Source organism: Typopeltis vanoorti, chromosome 23, assembly GCF_054136105.1.
Source record: "Typopeltis vanoorti isolate ZY-2024b chromosome 23, IOZ_Tvanoo_1.0, whole genome shotgun sequence".
NCBI lineage: Eukaryota > Metazoa > Arthropoda > Arachnida > Uropygi > Thelyphonidae > Typopeltis > Typopeltis vanoorti.
Window position 1 is genome coordinate 13,428,597 of NC_143571.1, and position 18,209 is coordinate 13,446,805.

At 35.9% G+C, this 18,209-nt stretch overlaps 1 protein-coding gene across 1 annotated transcript in view; it reads left to right on the top strand.

Annotated features, from left to right (window-relative positions):
• Positions 1–18,209, top strand: part of LOC150093633 (acyl-CoA-binding domain-containing protein 5-like) — a 102,762-nt gene that overhangs the window by 7,659 nt on the left and 76,894 nt on the right. Inside the window, exon 2 of the mRNA XM_090412715.1 lies at positions 12,863–12,983. Coding sequence (XP_090268841.1) covers positions 12,863–12,983 — 121 coding nt within the window. The remainder of the gene's footprint in view (positions 1–12,862; positions 12,984–18,209) is intronic.

Sequence of the window (18,209 nt, forward strand, 5' to 3'; positions counted from 1 at the left end):
ATACGAGGCTAATCTTCTTGAATGGCAGTCAGTCTCAAGTAGAGTAATGTGGGCAAATATGAGAATGGGGAACTATACAATGAGACTTATTTGTGCCTATGGTCCCACAGAAGGTTCTACTAAGGTAGAAGTGGAGGAATTATTTGAGGCTTTAGAAAAAGCAACTGACACAATGAAAAAGGAAAAGTTGGTCCTTGTTGGGGATCTAAATAGTAGAGTAGGAAATGATTGTGAGACATACAAAAATATTTTGGGAAAATTTGGAGAAAAGAGCAAAGCTAATAATAATGGCAAATATCTGTTGGATTTCTGCTCAGGACATGGACTGGTTATTACTAACACCATGTTCCAACATAAAAATGTGCACAAATTCACATGGAGAGAAGAGGCTAGGAATAAGAAAAGTCTCATTGACTATGTTATTGTTGATAGTGATGTTTTCTCCCTGGTGCAGGACACCAGAGTGTACAGAGGATTTGAAATTGGAAGTGATCACTATTTAGTCTTGAGCAGGATAAAATTGAATTTCATATTGAAAAGAATAACATGTAAGAAAGTTTTAAAGCGAATAAAAGTTGAGCAGCTCTCAGATGTAAACTGTAGACTAAAATACAGAAATATTATTGAAAAGAAAATGAAAGAGTTTGAGAACAGGAATCAAACCTTGGAGATTCAGTGGCAAACTCTGAAGGAAACATTGATTGATTCTGCCAGAGAGGCATGTGGTGAGGTTGTGTGCAAAGATAAAAAAATCAGAACTCCCTGGTGGACACAGGAAGTTAAAGAGGCAGTGAAGGAAAAGAAGAAAGCATATCAAAAGTTCCTGGCAAATAAGTCAGCTTTTACTCTTACAGAATACAGAGACAAATGTAAGAAAGCTAAACAGTGTGTAAAACTAGCTAAACAAAAGTCATGGGAGGACTTTGGCAAGAATATAGAAAATAAATATCAAGAAGGTGGCAAAATATTCTGGAGGTTGTTGAAGAAGCTTAGGAATGGAGGAAAGAGTGCTGTAAAAGGAATTAGAGATGATAAAGGTGAAATGAAAACAGGAGAAAAAGATATCCTTGAAGTATGGAGTAATTACTTTGAAAAACTGCTAAATGAAACAAGCAGTGATGACAGCACAGTGATAAAAAACACTGACCAGGCATGCAGTCAGGAATACATATCCATACTTGAAGTAGAAAAAGCCATCAAAGGCTTGAAATGTGGAAAGGCAGCAGGAGTAGATGATATTCTACCAGAAATGCTGAAGTATGGTGGTATAAGAGTCTTACAGTGGCTGCACTGCATAGTTCAGAAAGCCTGGACAGAGGGACGAATTCCCGATGATTGGAGTAGTGCTCTCATAGTACCCATATATAAAAAGGGAAATAAAACTGAATGTGAGAATTACAGAGGTATTTCCCTACTGAGTGTTCCTGGCAAGATCTATGCAAGTATACTTGAGAAACGGTTGAGAAGAATTGTGGAAGAAAAGCTTGGTGAAGAACAAGCTGGATTCAGGCCAAATAGAGGCTGTCAAGATCAGATCTTCACTTTACGACAAATAGTCGAGAAAGCATGGGAATATAACAAAGATCTGTATTTAAGTTTTGTCGATTTGGAAAAGGCATATGACAAGGTGCCAAGAGAGAAACTATTCAATACGCTGCAGTTATATGGTGTCAATGGGGCATTATATCAAGCAATACTTAGTCTTTATTTGAGTTGTGAGTCAGCAGTTAGAATTGAAGGAAGTACAGGAAGATGGTTTAATGTTAAATCTGGTGTGAGACAAGGATGTACATTATCCCCTCTGTTATTCATTATCTATATGGATCACATTATGAAGGAATGTGGTATTAAACCTGATATCAAAATTGGAGATGTTAATGTCAGCTCTTTGCTTTATGCGGATGATGTTATACTTCTAAATAAATCCGCTACAAGTCTGCAAGATTCTCTGACTAAATTGAATAGCTGTTGTAATAGATATGGTATGAAGGTCAGCAATAAAAAGACAAAGACAATGAAAATAGGCAGAATCATTGAAAATGTCAACTGTGTTGTGAATGGAGAACCTGTGGAACAAGTAAAACATTTCAGCTACTTAGGCACAATTTTTACTGAAGATGGTAAACTAAATATAGAAATAGACAACAGAATCAGCAAAGCTGGTATCGTGGGAAGTCAATTGAATAAATTCATATGGAATAAGAAAGAAATTAGTCGGAACACTAAATTAGCTGTATACAAGACTGTGTTCAAACCAATTTTAACTTATGGATCTGAGAGCTGGGTCAGAAGTAAAACACTTGACCAAAGACTAGAGACCGCAGATATGAGAGTCCTGAGAAAGATTAGAGGCGTGAACAGATGGCATCAATGGCAATATCATATTAAAAATGAGGATATTAGGAAAGAACTTGACATTGTCAGCATCCAGGAATGCGTTAGCAGAGCTAATCTCAGATGGTATGGTCACTTAAATAGAATGGGAGAGGAAAGATTAGCAAAACAAGTGTTCTCTGCCAGGTTGGCAGGAAAACGACCCAGAGGAAGACCAAGATATAGGTGGATTGATACGGTACAAAGTGCCTTAGACGATAGAAATATAAGATCTGATAATGTTGGAGTCTTGACAAGTAACAGACTGATTTGGAGGAAAATTGTAGATAGGAAGTTAGTAATGATGTAATTTTTTCATGTAGTACTGTCATATCCTGTACACCCCTTGAGGGTACATGGCAGGAATTTGATGATGATGATGATGATGAAGAACTAAATGGATAACATCAATAAAGGTTAACTCTAGATTACAAACCTATAGACAGCTCACTAGCCATGCAAGAAACTGAGATTCCTGGAAGTTGTTATGGAAATATGGGAGACTCAACCTGTCCCTGGCAGAAGAGGACAGTAACTAAGTAAGAGAAACAAGCAGACTGCAGAGAGAAGCTTACCTAGATGTTATTGCTTGGAGTTAAGGCCAAAGTAACCAAGCCCACACGACCAGTATTATATTTGTTAATTGTTGATCTTCTTCTGGTTCATTGGTCTGTTTGGCATGGTGAAAACCCCCAGTTTCTTGGAGGATCTCAAGTGTGATTGCCTCCCAGATTTTAGATAATATCTGGACCTCTCTAGATCTGCATGGGTTAGTTTGGATTATACTATGTTTTGTATGCTTTTGACAAAAGTTTCAGCTTTATTTGCATCATAGTACACACCAGACTGTTTGCTATGGATTGACAGAAGGGGTTTACAGTCTATGCATGGATCATTCGCCACTATCTGGTCCTCTTTCTTTAAGGATTGAAGTTTTATCTCCAACTTCTGATTCTGATAGTTTTTAAGTACATATTAAACTGCATTTGTGGCTTTCTTGAGTGCTTATCAGTGTCTGGGGGCTAACATTCTGTGGTATCGATGCCCGGTTCTGTTCTTTTCACAGATGAGGTTTTTAATCTTGTGTGGGAAGTCAGTCAGAGTTTGCGTGCAGTGCATCAGTGGTGGCAGCTGCAAGAGCAGTTGATATCTGATTTTCTAGACTTGAAATCCTTAAATGAATGATTGGAATTAGGCCATGGGTTTCATGTAAAGTGATCATTAACTTTGACAATTAATAATTGTAAACCAGACTGAGATGTTTTCATGTTCTGAGTCCATGTTTTTGTAAAGTAATATCATCGTTTCATAGCTTGTAGGATGATTGAAGGAACACTCTTTCCTTATAGTGGTTTCTTTTTGTGCCCATGAAGGTTGCAGTTTTAGTGCATGTTCCTTATGTCATTTTTTTTTCTTTGCTCACTTTGCTAAATCTGTCATGGTCCTCATTTTGTTTCCTAGGTTATCTCTGAGCTGGTTTGAGAGTGTACAAGCTGGAGCTCAGGCCTTTTTTTTTTCAGTGTCTGAGGTAGGTGTGGACATTTCAAATTGTAATTGGTTGAGCCATTTGATTTAGAAGAATTCATAGAAATTTCTAAACAGGATGAACATTTGTGTGATTTCTAAGTGAAAGGGATAAAATCACTGAGTGTGATTTTATGCCTTTACAATAATCAGTTTGCCAATTAAAAATGGATGCCGCAAGCTATAAATCATGGTAACCATGTTTAATTGGTAAACTGATTATTGTATATACTTTGTATTCTTGTTCTTTGATTTGCTTGTTTCCACACACTGATGATGATGCACTGTTATTTTCAGTGTGAAATATCTGTACTTTCATTAAAGTTTATTACTGTGGTTATCTTGTAATTTTGTTTTTGATCTATTTAGCTAATTTTTTTTTTCTCATACTCTGATATAACCTTCCCTACCATACTCAACACCCTAACTTGCCTGTGCTTTCTGTTGATCGTGAAAGATGATCAACATGCTGATCATCTTTTCTTTATATTCCCTCCACAATATTTTTATTGCAGCTCCTGTTTTATGTTGCTGTTCTTCCATTTATTATTATTATTATGTATATGGGCACTCCATGGAGTCAAAAGACTCATTGCTGGAGACCAACTTTATCCATCAACACAATACCTATCATACATCTCCTTAAGTCTATTCACTATTGGGGCACTTCAGAACAACCTCTGCCAATCCATTCTACTCATTCACTACTCTCCAAGTAATGAACCTAGTCCACACACCCTTACTAACCACATTCCTTACTAAACACGCTAACCACTTTCAAGTGTGACCCCTTGTTTTCCTCCTACTCTTCATATATTGAAAACTTTCTTCTGTGTTAATCGTATAGCCAGCCTGGCTGGCCAAGTGGTTAGCTTATCCACTCTCCAGCTAAAAGGCTGCAGGTTCAAATCCTGTCATGGGCATGGATATTTGTGATTGTGGAAATACCAGTGGTGGTGGTTGGTGGTAGTGGTGGTAGATGGCTTTGGTGTAGTTGTGGCCATTTGGTGGATTGAGTCAGTGGAGACAGAGGTGTAAAACAGGTGCCCTCCTTCGATGAGTCTATGGACTCCCTGGAGGTGTCAAATAATAATAATATAGAATCCCTTTAGTAACTTATTAGTTTCTCTCATATCCCCTCTTCTCTGCTTGTCAGCTAAACTTTGCCCATACACCCTCAGTCTATCCTCATAGGGAACATTCCACAGACCTGTCACCAACTTGGTCACTCGTCTCTGAATCCTCTCCACCACTTCCTGATACTCAAGAAATGCAGGTGACCGAATCTGTGCACAGTAGTCAACATGGCCAAATCATAGCTTTATGAAGAGAGATAATAACCTCCTTATCTTTACTTGTCAATATGTTCTTCAGCATAGTAATCCTCTGAGCTATTTTACTAACCCTTACAATATATCTTCTAAATTTCAAATTTCCATCCACCATCACCCCCAGATCCCTAGCCTCATCAATTTCCTGTAAACTAGTACCATCAATATGATATGAAGTGTGTAATCTTTTCATCACAAAGTGTATTACCTTACATTTTACTACATCGAATTGACAACTATTTTCCTTTTCCCATACTACCAGTTTATTTAAATCATCCTGTAAGATATCTACATCATGTTTATCAACTATTGCCCTCTCTAGTTTTGCATAATTGCCAAAGAACTGAATATCCCCTTCAAATTTTCTGCTATATCATTAACGTACAAATTAAAGATATACTGTTACATCTTTTTTTATGTTGTGTAATTTTGTGACAAGTCTAAAGTTGTACCCTGTAGCCAAGTGAACAAACTTTCTACAACTATCTCCGATCCAGAGTATTTTTATAATATTAGGATATGCCATTTTACAAATGTTGTATATTTAAAATTTATGCCTTCTGCATTGAGTCAGCTTTTGTGTATATCCGCAGGTCTAGTTCCTACTAGACCTGTGGATATACACAAAAACTAAGCATAAATTCTGCATCCCATCTTTGTTTCCCAAATTTTAAAACCTTACATTTTGCAACATTGAACTCGCATCCCCATTTCCATGCTCGTTCACTTAGTTTATTCAAGTATTCTTGTAAGGCCACAGCATCTTCTCTACTCTTCATAGTTCGTTCCAACTTTGCATCATCTGCAAACAACTGAATATCCCATCAAATCTTTGCCAGTATCATTAACATACAAGTTAAACAGCAATGGCCCTAAAACAGATTCCTGAGGCACACGACTAGTGACTTTCCTCTTCCTGGATATTGCTCCCCCATACTCAACTTGCTTATACCTATCAGATAGCCAGTCTCCAATCCAACGCACTAATCTAATATCCAACCCCATCTGCTGTAGTTTGACTATCAACTTGTTGTGGTAATCTAACAAAAGCCTTTGTGAAATCTAAGTATACTACTGTGTGTCCCTCTCCTCTGTTCAAGGAAGCCGTCATCTTATTGTAATAAGTAAGTAGATTACTAAAACATGATCATCCTTTAGCAAATCATGCTCTCCATCAAAGATAATACCATTGTTGTCAATCCTAGTTCTCACCAGTTTCTCCAACAACTTAATCACAACACACCTGACACACAGATAGGCCAATAGCTTGATGCTTGAATTCTATCACCTCCCTTATGAAGTGTCACAATCTTGCCCTCCTTCCACTTCTTTGTAACTGGATCTAGTGCAAGATTCATTAAAAAAAAATGTCATGGCAGATATCAACTCCTTGGCACATTTTCCTTTAGAATATGTGGTAATATGTTATGAAGTCCAACAGCCTTATTAACATCAGGTTTGCTCAATTCCCCATACAACGCATGCTCACTTATAGTCAGTCCCCCATCATCAACTGCTTTCAATCTCTCCATGATGTCACAGTCAAATGAAAGACTTTTATTAACTGCTCATTAAGTATCTCCACCATATCTTCTGCAGTAGGTGCCCTTGTACTATTTTCTGGAATCAATATCATCTTTAAATTTCTAAAAGTATTAGGTATACCATGAATACAGTTCACAAATATTAGTTTTATCTGAAAATTCTACCAAAAAAACTTGGAATCGATGTGTCATACATGTTGCTGATTATGTAAGAATGTATCTGCCTGCATGCCCCAAGTAGATGAGACATATTACCAAATTGGGCTGCCACTAAATGTGCAAGACGTGCAAAACATAGCCACCAGCACGAATGTGTTAATGTTCAGCATAGATTTTATTAATATGCCAGATGATTCATATAGTTTATACAGCCTGGTTGGCCAAATGAACAGTATCTCCACTCCCCAACCAACACACTCGACTATACTATAAACTAAAGGATGTTTGGCAATTGTGCTTATATTTTTACAGCTCCAGTAAAAAGTGGAGGAATGTTGGAAGTAATTGTAGATGGGTAGTCTGTAAGACTACCCATCTACAATTGAAGTCAGTCAGTGAGAAAGGAGTCATTGATTAACCAAACAACTTCCTATGGACAGTATCAAGAATTTTAGGAGATCCTTGCTGTACTGCCCAAACATGAGAATAGTATTCTAAGGGTGGATGAATTTGAGATTTCAGAGTTGGTGAGAAGTTGCATCTTTTTTGTAGGCTGAGGAAGCAGTTGTGTATGTGTTTCTGCCAGGAAAGGGTAAAGGTAAATGTCATTCCAGGACTAGTGATCTGATCTCTCTCTCTCTCTCTCTCTCCTTCATGGACTGGCAAGAATAGATATACTATCTGATCAAAAATGTCTGGATTCCTGCTCATCCCAACTCTCACTCTAATGTGAAATGCATTAATATGCAGATAGTCCACCCTTTACTGCTATAATGGCCTTTAGTCTTCTGGGAAGGCTTTCCATTAGATTTTGGTACATTGCTATGGTAATTCCCTTCCATTCTTCAAGAAGAGCATTAGTGAGGTCTGTCACTGATGTCAGGCAATTCAGCCTGGCTTGCATTGACATTCCAATTCATTCCACAGGTGTTTAATGGAATTGTGATTGATTCTCTGTGCAAGCCAGTCAATTTCTTCAACACCCAACTCAAACCATTCCTGCACGACCTTGCATTGTAGATTGGGCATTGCCATACAGATGCAAGAAAGGGCCTTCACCAAACTGTTTCAGCTTTCTAGACAGAATTGTGTATTATGTCATTATAGGCGACAGCGTTAAGATTTCCATCACTGAAACTAAGGGACCCAGCCTGAACCATGAAAAACAGTCCCAGACCATGATTTCTCCTCCTCTATCAAAACTTCACAGTTGACACAACACACTTGGGTAAGTAGCATTCTCTTGGCATCTGCCAAACCCAGATTCATCCATCAGACTGCCAGATTGCATAGCATGATTCTACTCTCTGGAGAAAATGCTCTTCCAGAGTCCAATAGTGGTGAGCTTTATTCCACTGCACCTGATGCTCGGCATTGCCCTTGCTGATGTAGGCTTTTGCCATGGTCATGGAAATCATATTCTTTAGCTTCTGTGGTGCTTACATTGCTTGCATAAGCATTTTTGAACTCAGTAGTGAGTGTTTCATCTAAGGTGATTTTTCATGCCATTCACTTTGACACTCACTGGTCCTGCTGTGCAATTTTACACAGCTTAGCAGGTTGCAATTGTGCTGTTGTCTCCTAGGCAGTTTCACTTCACAATAACATCACTTACATTTGGTCAGGGCAGGTGCAGCAGGACAGAAATTTCCCATCTGAGTTGTTGCAAAGGTGGCATCCTATGATAATGCCATATCAAAATCACCGAGTTCTTTTTCAATATGTCCCATTTTACTCTTAATGTTTGTCTACGAAGATTGCAAGACTGTCTGCTTCCTTTTATACTTTGAGTCAGTTGTGATCATCCATTATTATGAAGAATGTCCAGATATTTTTGGTTAGATAGTGTGTGATTTGTTATTATCAAGGGTAATGGAAAGTGTATTTGTTCTACTGTGATTTATTTCTTTGTAACAGTAAATTAATACTTTATTGAGGTTTCATTTTGGTGAACAGTATTACTCTTTTTTTCTTTTTTTTTTTACTGTATTTGGAAAACATTTTTATGTAAATATATTGTGCATTTTAAAGCAGGAGTCAATGGAAGTTATGATTTGATCTATGAAAAGTTTTTCAATAACTTTTGTTTTGTAAATTGGAATCCACCCAGATTATCAAATGTCTGTGAGCTTATTAATGCATAATTTTTTCTTGGTTAGAAAGTAAATTATAGTAGATAAGAAATTATATTCTTGATTTATTTCTTTACCCAATGTCAGCAAACAAAAGTTTGCACATGAAGTATCTTCATGACTATGCTTCTTATATATAGAAGCTGTTGTTTCACATCAGTTTTAATATTTCATAATGCACAACCTTTTAGATGTATATATTGCTATGCATTATGGGAAACGTCACTGTCCACAATGGTTGTGACCTTTATTGAGGTCTTATCACTGTTGCCTAGACTGTGAACATACTTCAAACTAAATCAAAGCTGAAGTCCTATATTTTACATATACAAAAAGCAAAATGATATATCACTGTGTTTGTAAAACATTCTAGATCAGAAATAGTTGTAGAAGGTTTTTTATTTGCATGGTTAGAAAATAAATTTTACGAGAAAAATAAATTATATTGTTTAAATCTTTTATCTAAGCGCAAACAAGCCAAAGTTTGTTTGTTAAGCATCTTTATGTCTAGGCAACTTGTATATACAGGCTATTGACCACATCAATTGCCTCAGTATAGCACACTACCTTTTGGATGTGTATATTGCTATACATTATAGGTAAGGTCACTACTCAGACCAATTTTAACCTTTATTGAGGTTTCGTCAGTGGGAGCTAGACCTGTGCAGATAATGAAAGATAAATCAATGCAGACCATGATAATATTGCCGGCCTGATTGGTCAAGTGGTTAGCATATCTGTTTTCCAGCCAAAAGGCTGCAAGTTCGAATTCCGCCATGGGCATGGATGTTTGTGATTGTCTGTGAAAATACTAGTGGGTGGTAGTCGGCGGTAGATGGCATTGGTGCAGATTGTTGTAGTTGGTGGATTGAGTGGTGGAGTTGGTGCCCTTCCTTGATGAGTCTTTGGACTCCCTGAAGGTGTATTATAATAATAATTAATATGATGACACACCATTTTGCTGCTTGTGTATGGAAAATATATCATTCTTCAGTGATTTAGGTTTCATTATCTCCACAGGTCTAGTTCCCACTGATAAAAATCTCAATAAAGGTTAAAACTGGTCTAAGTAGCTACCCTTCCTATAATGTATAGCAATATACATATTCAAAAGTAATTTGGATGTGTATATTGCTGATTCCCACTGATAGGACCATAATAAAGGTTGAAACCATTCCAAGTAATGACACTTTTCACAGTGCATAGCAGCATACATGTCCAAAAGGAAGTGTACTGTGCATTATGAAATACTGAATCAACTGATATGAAGTCAGAAGCGAAATTTGTATATAGCTTATTCATAAAGATACATAATTTTTGAATTTTTCTTTGCTTATGCTTGGGTAAAGAATTTAAACAGTAATACAAGAATACAATTTGTTTTGAGTCTTGCTCCTGCTTTGGAAGGCATCTGTGTGTGTGGCTTAACACCACTCACTGAGAAAGTCGCTGGAAAGAATGCTGGTTGTGGAATTTTCAGTTAAGAGAGGACGAAGGGTATATGTGGAATTAGATCAAAAGTGGCTTAGATCAGTGCCATGGCATGTGAAACTGCAAGGGATGGATGTTGATAGTGCATGGGAAGTGATAAAGGAATGTTTGAGGGAAGTAATAGCAGATCTCATATCTAGAGTTAGGAGAATAAATCAAATGGGAGTTAAATGGATGAATACCATTAAGCTGGAGCTGCAAATAAAAAAATAAAAAAAAAAGTATGGGGGAATTCAAGGAGAAAGGTAACCAGCAGGCACATTAGCAGTACAAAGCACAGACCAGATAGGTAACTAACCAGTGTGCTAAGAAAGGAAATTACAGGCTAAAGATAATCCCAGAGTTCTTCTGATATGTTTCAATAAAAGGAAGAATGTTTGACAGAATAATTTTAATTAATGCCAGTGGTAGGAAGCTAACTGAATCAGACAAAATAGTAGAATTATTATGTGAACACTTGCAAGAGTATATTATCCAGATGGAGATGTTGCATTTATGACAGAGGCAAAGGCTTATATGGAAACTGATGTAAATGAACTGGAGGTGCATAGTATATTAAAGGAAGAATTTGTTATATAATGAAACCTGTGGAGCATTCATGACTAAACATACACACATAACCACAGTAATAAGATTTTTTAACAAGTAAATATTTTCGTCCTAAGTATCATAGGTACTGACGATGTCCTATGATACTAAGGATGAAATAAAAATCTTATTACTGTGGTTATGTGTGTATGTTTAGTCTTAAAGGAAGAATGTTTATGACAGAATCATTTTAATTAATGCCATTGGTAGGAAGGTGACTCCTACTACATGTAATTACATTAGATGGTTTATGAGACATTGCTGGAGATAGGCAGTGCCTTTAACCACCTTGTTTAATCTAATCTTGGCTCTGGTTTAGTCTGGGGAATGGAAATGGGGGGGGAATAGTTCCATTGCATAAAGGAGGCTCCAAGACATATAGCAAATTACCGACCGATCAGCATATCAGTAGTCGTAGTTAAGGTTTTGGAGAAGTTGGTCAAGAGTAAAATTCAGGAATGGATAGAGAGCAATCGGATACTATATGGGGGGGGGGGGTAAAAACATGGTTGTCTGTTAATATGGTGACACACCATTTTGCTGCTTGTGTTGGAAAATCAAGGGTAGGTGTGCCTCAGTAACTTGCTCATGTTTTATAATAAAGTGACAGCTGAGTTGCATAAAGGTAATAAGTTTACAGTAATACTGCTGGACTTTGCAGAGGCTTTTAAAAGAGAAGCTACAGCATAGAATTCTAATTAACATGTTGCACCACATGAGGACAGATATAAAGTTGATGAAATAGATGAGGTTGTTTATGGAGAGATACCAGACCATAGTTTATTCAGAAGTGGAGGCCAGTAGAAGGCCTGTGACTTGCCATAGGGCTTTGTTCTTGGATTGCTACTATTTAATTTGCACATTAATGATATAGGAAAGGATCTGAGAGGAACTATTCAGTTGTTTGCTGATGATGCAAAATTGGGTAGAGCAATAGTTAATAAAGATTATGTTAAAATTTTGCAGGATAATTTGGATAGACTGCCAGTATGGACAAAGGAGAATGGATGTCAGTTTAATTTGGCGAAGTGTAAGGTTATGCATTTTGTGGTGAAAAGTATACCACATTGATGGAACTATACTCCAGGAAATCGATAGCCAGGGATTTGGGAATGTTAGTGGATAGGGAATTAAAGTTTTGTGAGCATATTGCAAAAGTGCTAAAGCACCTCACCAAATTACTTAGTTACTGAAGAATATTCCAGAAAACAGAGGCAAGCAGGTTATTATACCTCTTTATAGAGCCTTTGTAAGACCCCATCTTGACTACTGTGCACAGATCTGGTAGTCAGCTGGGTTTCTTGGGGATAAGGAAGAAGTGGAGAGATTAGTGAGGTGATTGACCAAGGTGGTAGCAGGTCAATGGAATGAACCTCATGAGGACAGGTTGAAGTAGCATAGTTGTGGGTTATAGAAATTGGTTGACAGGCAGAGAAGGGTTGATATAATTGAGACATACAAATTACTGAAAAGTTTTTACAAGATTAAATTACATTTGATCTATAAAGAAGGCACTGTATTATTTCACTCATTAAAGAAAAATCTTGTTATATATACAACAAAAAAAAGTTCCATATATTAAAAATTAGGATGCTGATGTATTTGCTTCTAATATAGCATTTACTTTTAATATACACAATACTGCCTGCTTATAATATCTATTTAAATTAAAATCATTTAAAATTCATTCTCTATTTTTTTAACAATTCAATTTTTCTAGGAACATTTCAGCCATCACCAGCACTAATGTTGAGATTTTATTCATACTACAAACAGGCTACAGAAGGCCCATGTAATATACCAAGACCTAGCATTTGGTCTGTTGTCAAGAGAGTTAAATGGTATTTCTTTATTATTGTAAATTGTCATTAAGTCTTATAGATTATAAAACTTGTTTCAGATTTTAAATTAATCTTCATTTGCTATCAAAAATTAAATCAGTTTCAAAATGTAGAAATTGGCACTATATATTATGCATATACTGCAGTTGTTTTTATATTTAGATTATTCAGTCATGTAGTCAACTCTCACTCTGTATATCATTGTATGTATGTATCTTCTAGATAAACTATTCTTTTGTCTCCTACAAGTTTGCTATAATGAGAAGAGTGACTGTATGGCTGCATATACTCTAATACATAAAGCATTTACTTACAATATGCATTGGTTTAATTAATCAGTTTTAAATTCTTATTTATTTTTTAACGTTAAACTTTCAAAATCTATTTCTGTCATCACCAATGGTTCTCTTATTGATTCATACTTAGCCATCTTAATACTTAATTTGGTTTATTGTTATTTTATGCTTCCTGTGGATTAAATTAATAGTATTACTTCATGAAAGTATTGAATTTGTTGTTGTAATATCTCTATGGTGTACTTTTTCAGGAATAACTGAAGTGTTAATATAAGACCAGTTATACAAAAATGAGACCAAAATACATCTTATGAGGTAAAAAAACATTAATAGAATCCAGCATTGTTACAATAATAGACCATGAGTATCCTATATTTTCATATAGGATACTATATGAAAATATAGTATTTTCATATTAGTGTGAAACCCATAAAATTAGTGTGAAACCCATAAAATTCAAATGAACAAACTACACATATGCACCTTCGAAAACATTTAGGTATATACTCTAAGATAGCAGTTTGACAGCGACCAGCCACCAACAAAACAAGAAAGAATCCTCAGTCATTTAGTAAAATAGCAGCTATGCTATCCATTTGGCAACCCAAGTACCCCAGTCCTGAAGATATTTTCAGGCGCAAACTTTGTTTGCTCACACTTGGATAAAGGATTAAACTAAATTTATTATATATTTTGCCTGCCTCATTATTAAGTTAGTTTGTGTCATTCATCATGACCTAGTTCATTGAATTTTGGATGTTTTTATAAAGCATGACTACAACTGGTTGAGAATGAGATCTTGATTTAGTTACTATGTGTAAGGCACATGATCATCTCTGAGACTGATTTAAATTTGCAGATATACGTGTTAATATCTGTATATGGCATATTTGTTTAATTTCTTGTATGAAAGGCCAAGCTTGATTTGTAAACTTTTCTTTTTCTGAACATCCCTAATAATGCTCTTTCAATTGGATTTCTCTTGAGCAGTCTTTCAGTCCTATTTAATAGATGCTACAGGGGCAGAAAATTTATATGCTTCAATTTTTTTTTTTTTTTTTCTCTCCAAAGGTAGAGGTGTGGTAGTAATAGTTGTTTGGGCAATCTTAATATAGAGGATGATTTATTCAAAGGTGTGAGTTAATGTTTAGGTTGTGTTGTTAATAACAGAAAAAACTCATGTACAAAGATTATTTAATAGTATAATTTTCGCCTTTAATATGTACTGAAGTCTTTAATATGTCTTTAATATGTACTGAAGATGCCTGTGGCATCTTCAGTACATATTAAGCTCAAATTAAACAATAACTGACAATTCCAAAAAGCGCCACCTAAGTAGCTGGTGTAAGATAACTAGAAAGGTCAATAAATTTTCTTTAAAAATAAAAAATAAAAAAAAATCAATACAATAAAAAATTAGGAAAGATTAGCTGATTTGTAAAGTACTATCGCCCGTAAAGGGGACAGATATAAGCCGTCAGATCTGTTTAAGTTAGGAGAAATGAAGCAGAGTTTCACATGTTTCTTTATAAAGGCGTTCCATAAGGAACCGACTTTTGTGAAGAACTCTTGTCTTTCTCCAATGAACTCTATGTCTAGTGAAGATAACATGTTCTGCAAGTCCAGACTTTTCAGGTTTAAAGTATTCAATATAAGATTGGTGTTCTTCTACCGAATAGAGGCAGATCTTCCCGTTTGTCCGAAATAAGATAATCACAAGAGCACGGAATCTGGTAGACACTTGGATGATTAAGATGTGGAAACTTGTCCTTAGGAGAAGTGAAAAAAGTGGAGATTTTTCTAAACGGTCAAAAGGCAACAAAAATATTCAGTGGTTTTAAAACTTTTGCTATACATTCACTGATGCCTTGTACATAAGGGACTCATAAGGTCTCATCTACTTGTACATATGTCTTCCTCTTCAAACACTTCTCTGTTTGAAGAGGAAGACATATTAAAACTACTCAAAGTTCTTTTAATGAAGCAATTCTTATAACCATTAGATAGAAAGGAAGAAGTGATATATTGTAGTTCTTTCTGTAAAAGATCGTCTGAAGAACAAAAGGCCCGATGAACCAGTGTTTTAATAGTTCCTGCCTTTTAACTTGGATGGTGATGAGATTCCGCATGGATATAATGACCTGTATGAGTCTTCTTTCTATAAACTGAGAAATGTAGGTTACCATCTATCTGGTTGGCGAAGAATTAGAAGATCTAAAAAGCTAACTGCTTATTTGATTCTACTTCTAGGGTAAACTTGATCCTAGGATGAAGTTCATTTAACTTAGTGAGAAATTGTTGAAGTTCATCCGAAGAGCCATTCCATACAGCAAAAATGTCATCTATCTGAACCAATGAGTAGGTCTGGGAGAAATGTTGTCATAGATACGTTGTTCAAAATGTTCCATAAAGAAATTGGAGATAGCAGGAAAAAGAGGATTACCCATTGCTGTTCTTTCAATTTGTTGATACAACTTATTTTTAAAGGAAAAATAACCAGAATGTAGTACAAAATCAAATACGTTTACAATGTCTGAAGGAAATTCCTGTTGTAGTAATTCAATGCTTTTGGAAAGAGGCACATTTGTAAATAAAGATACAACATCTAATCTGATCATGATATCAGAAACATCCAAATGAAGATCTGAAATTTTCTTTTTGAAATCCAGAGTATTTTTTATATAAGTATCAGTTCTTCTAGTTGAAGAGGAGAGTAAATTTGATGAAAATTTTGAGATTTTGTAAGTGGGGCAACCTATACAATCTACGACTGGTCTTAATGGAATGCCTGGTTTATGAACTTTTGGAAGACCATACAATCAAGGTGGACGACCAAAGAAGATTTTAAGTTTTTTCTTTTGATCTTCATTCCATGTAGCTACATTATCTATAAGAGAATTAAGTCTTTTCAATTGACTCTGGGTAGGATCCGATGTAAGAGGCCTATAAATTGAACAGTCGCGAAGTAAAAGAGACATTTTTCTCTTGTATTCCTTCCTATCTTGAATCACTACAGCCTTTCCCTTAGTTTTTGTAATGATTAAATTATTGTTATTCTTCAGTGATTTCAATGCTTTAAACTCAGAGTAAGAAAGATTAGGATGAGGAGGCTTGGCATTAAAAAGAATTTTTGCTCATTCAAAACGTAATCTGTTGGCTGTTTTTTGGGATAAGGATCGAATACCCCTGTCTATGTTATGAAAAAAATCCATAAGTGGCACCTTATTCGGCATAATGGCAAAATCATGTCCTTTTGATAAAACAAAATGTTCACAGTCTGTTAATGTACGTCCGGAAACATAACTATTTATCTATATCAATAATATTAATACTGGATCTAGGTAGGCTGACCAGTGATTCAAATTTGCATTTTAGCTTGTCACAAGAATCATTAAAGACCTTTAGGTAAGAACTCGAAGATATGTGCATTATAGTATTAAAAGTTTCAATAAAAAACGCTCTGGAATCTGTTTTAACGGTTGAAACTTTTAATACTATAATGCGCATATCTTTGAGTTCTTACCTAAAGGTCTTTAATGATTCTCGTGACAAGCTAAAACGCAAATTTGAATCACTGGTCAGCCTATCTAGATTGATGCCAAAGAACAAGAGAAAAGACTCATGCCGGCTCAGACGTCGCCCGGTCAAACATTGTCCGTATCCCCAATCGAGTAATGAGGGTTGGATCGAAAAATCAGTTACTGAAAACAAAGAGAAAAAAATCAAACTCAGGCCTGTAAAGGATGGAATATCAATTGGTACATGGAATGTCCTTACACTCTGGGCAACTGAAAATTGCAGTTGCTTCAAGAAGAAATGGAGAAATACAGATCTGATATATTGGATATTTCAAAAATGAGATGGACACTGTCAGGAGAATCAAATGGTGGAAGAGTTCTCTGGTCAGGAAATGAAAGTAAGCATGAAGCAGGCATAGGTTTCCTGCTAATTAACAAGGCCTGTCAGGCAATGATAGGATACAAACCAGTTAGTGAAAGAATAATGGTTGCAAGATTCAGTGCCCAACCATTTAATATCACGACCATTCAAGTATATGTGCCCACTGCAGGGAGTGCAGATGAAAGCATTGAGAGATTTTAGAGAGATCTACAACTAGAAATTGATGAGGTGCTGAAACAGGATATACTCATCGTTGGAGGAGACTGGAATGCAAAGATTGGCAAAAATAACACAGGATGGGAAAAGGTTATGGAAAAATTTGGATATGGAGAAAGAAATGAACGTGGAGAGATGCGTCTGGAATTTGCCACTGATAACAACCTGATGATTTGCAATACCAAATTACAACAAAAAGATTGTCGTAAATGGACATGGTGCTCCGATGGCAAATACAGGAATATGATCGACCTGATATTAATAGACCAGAAATGGAGAACCTCAGTTCAAGAGTGCAGATCATTCCAAGGAGCTGATGTTGATTTGGACCACAGCTTGGTGATTGCGAATATAAGACTAAAACTGAAACAGAAGTACAAAGGAAAGTTCCAAAAAGCTAGAGACATCTCAAAACTAAATGAAGACAGCCTAAGAACAGCATATCAGAACATATTGGAAACTAAGTTTAACACTCCAAGTATATAAATACAAGAGCAGAATGCCTGACTACAGTGCTAAAAAAAGCAGTAGAGGAAGTAATTCCTGAAAGAGAAAAGATCAACAAGAAATGGATAACTCAGGAAACCCTAAAATTGGTACAAGAGAAAAGAGAACTGAAATTTAAAAGAGATAATTCAGAGGAGTAGATGTGTTATACCATCAGAAATGCAATGAAATACAGAAAGCAGCAAGATCTGATAAAGCCAAATGGTTGGAGGACCAGTGCAAAGACATTGAACAGTACTATGTAGAACTCAAAACTAGAGAGGTCTACAAACTTATAAGAAATGTCAATAGGAAGTGGCAAACAAGA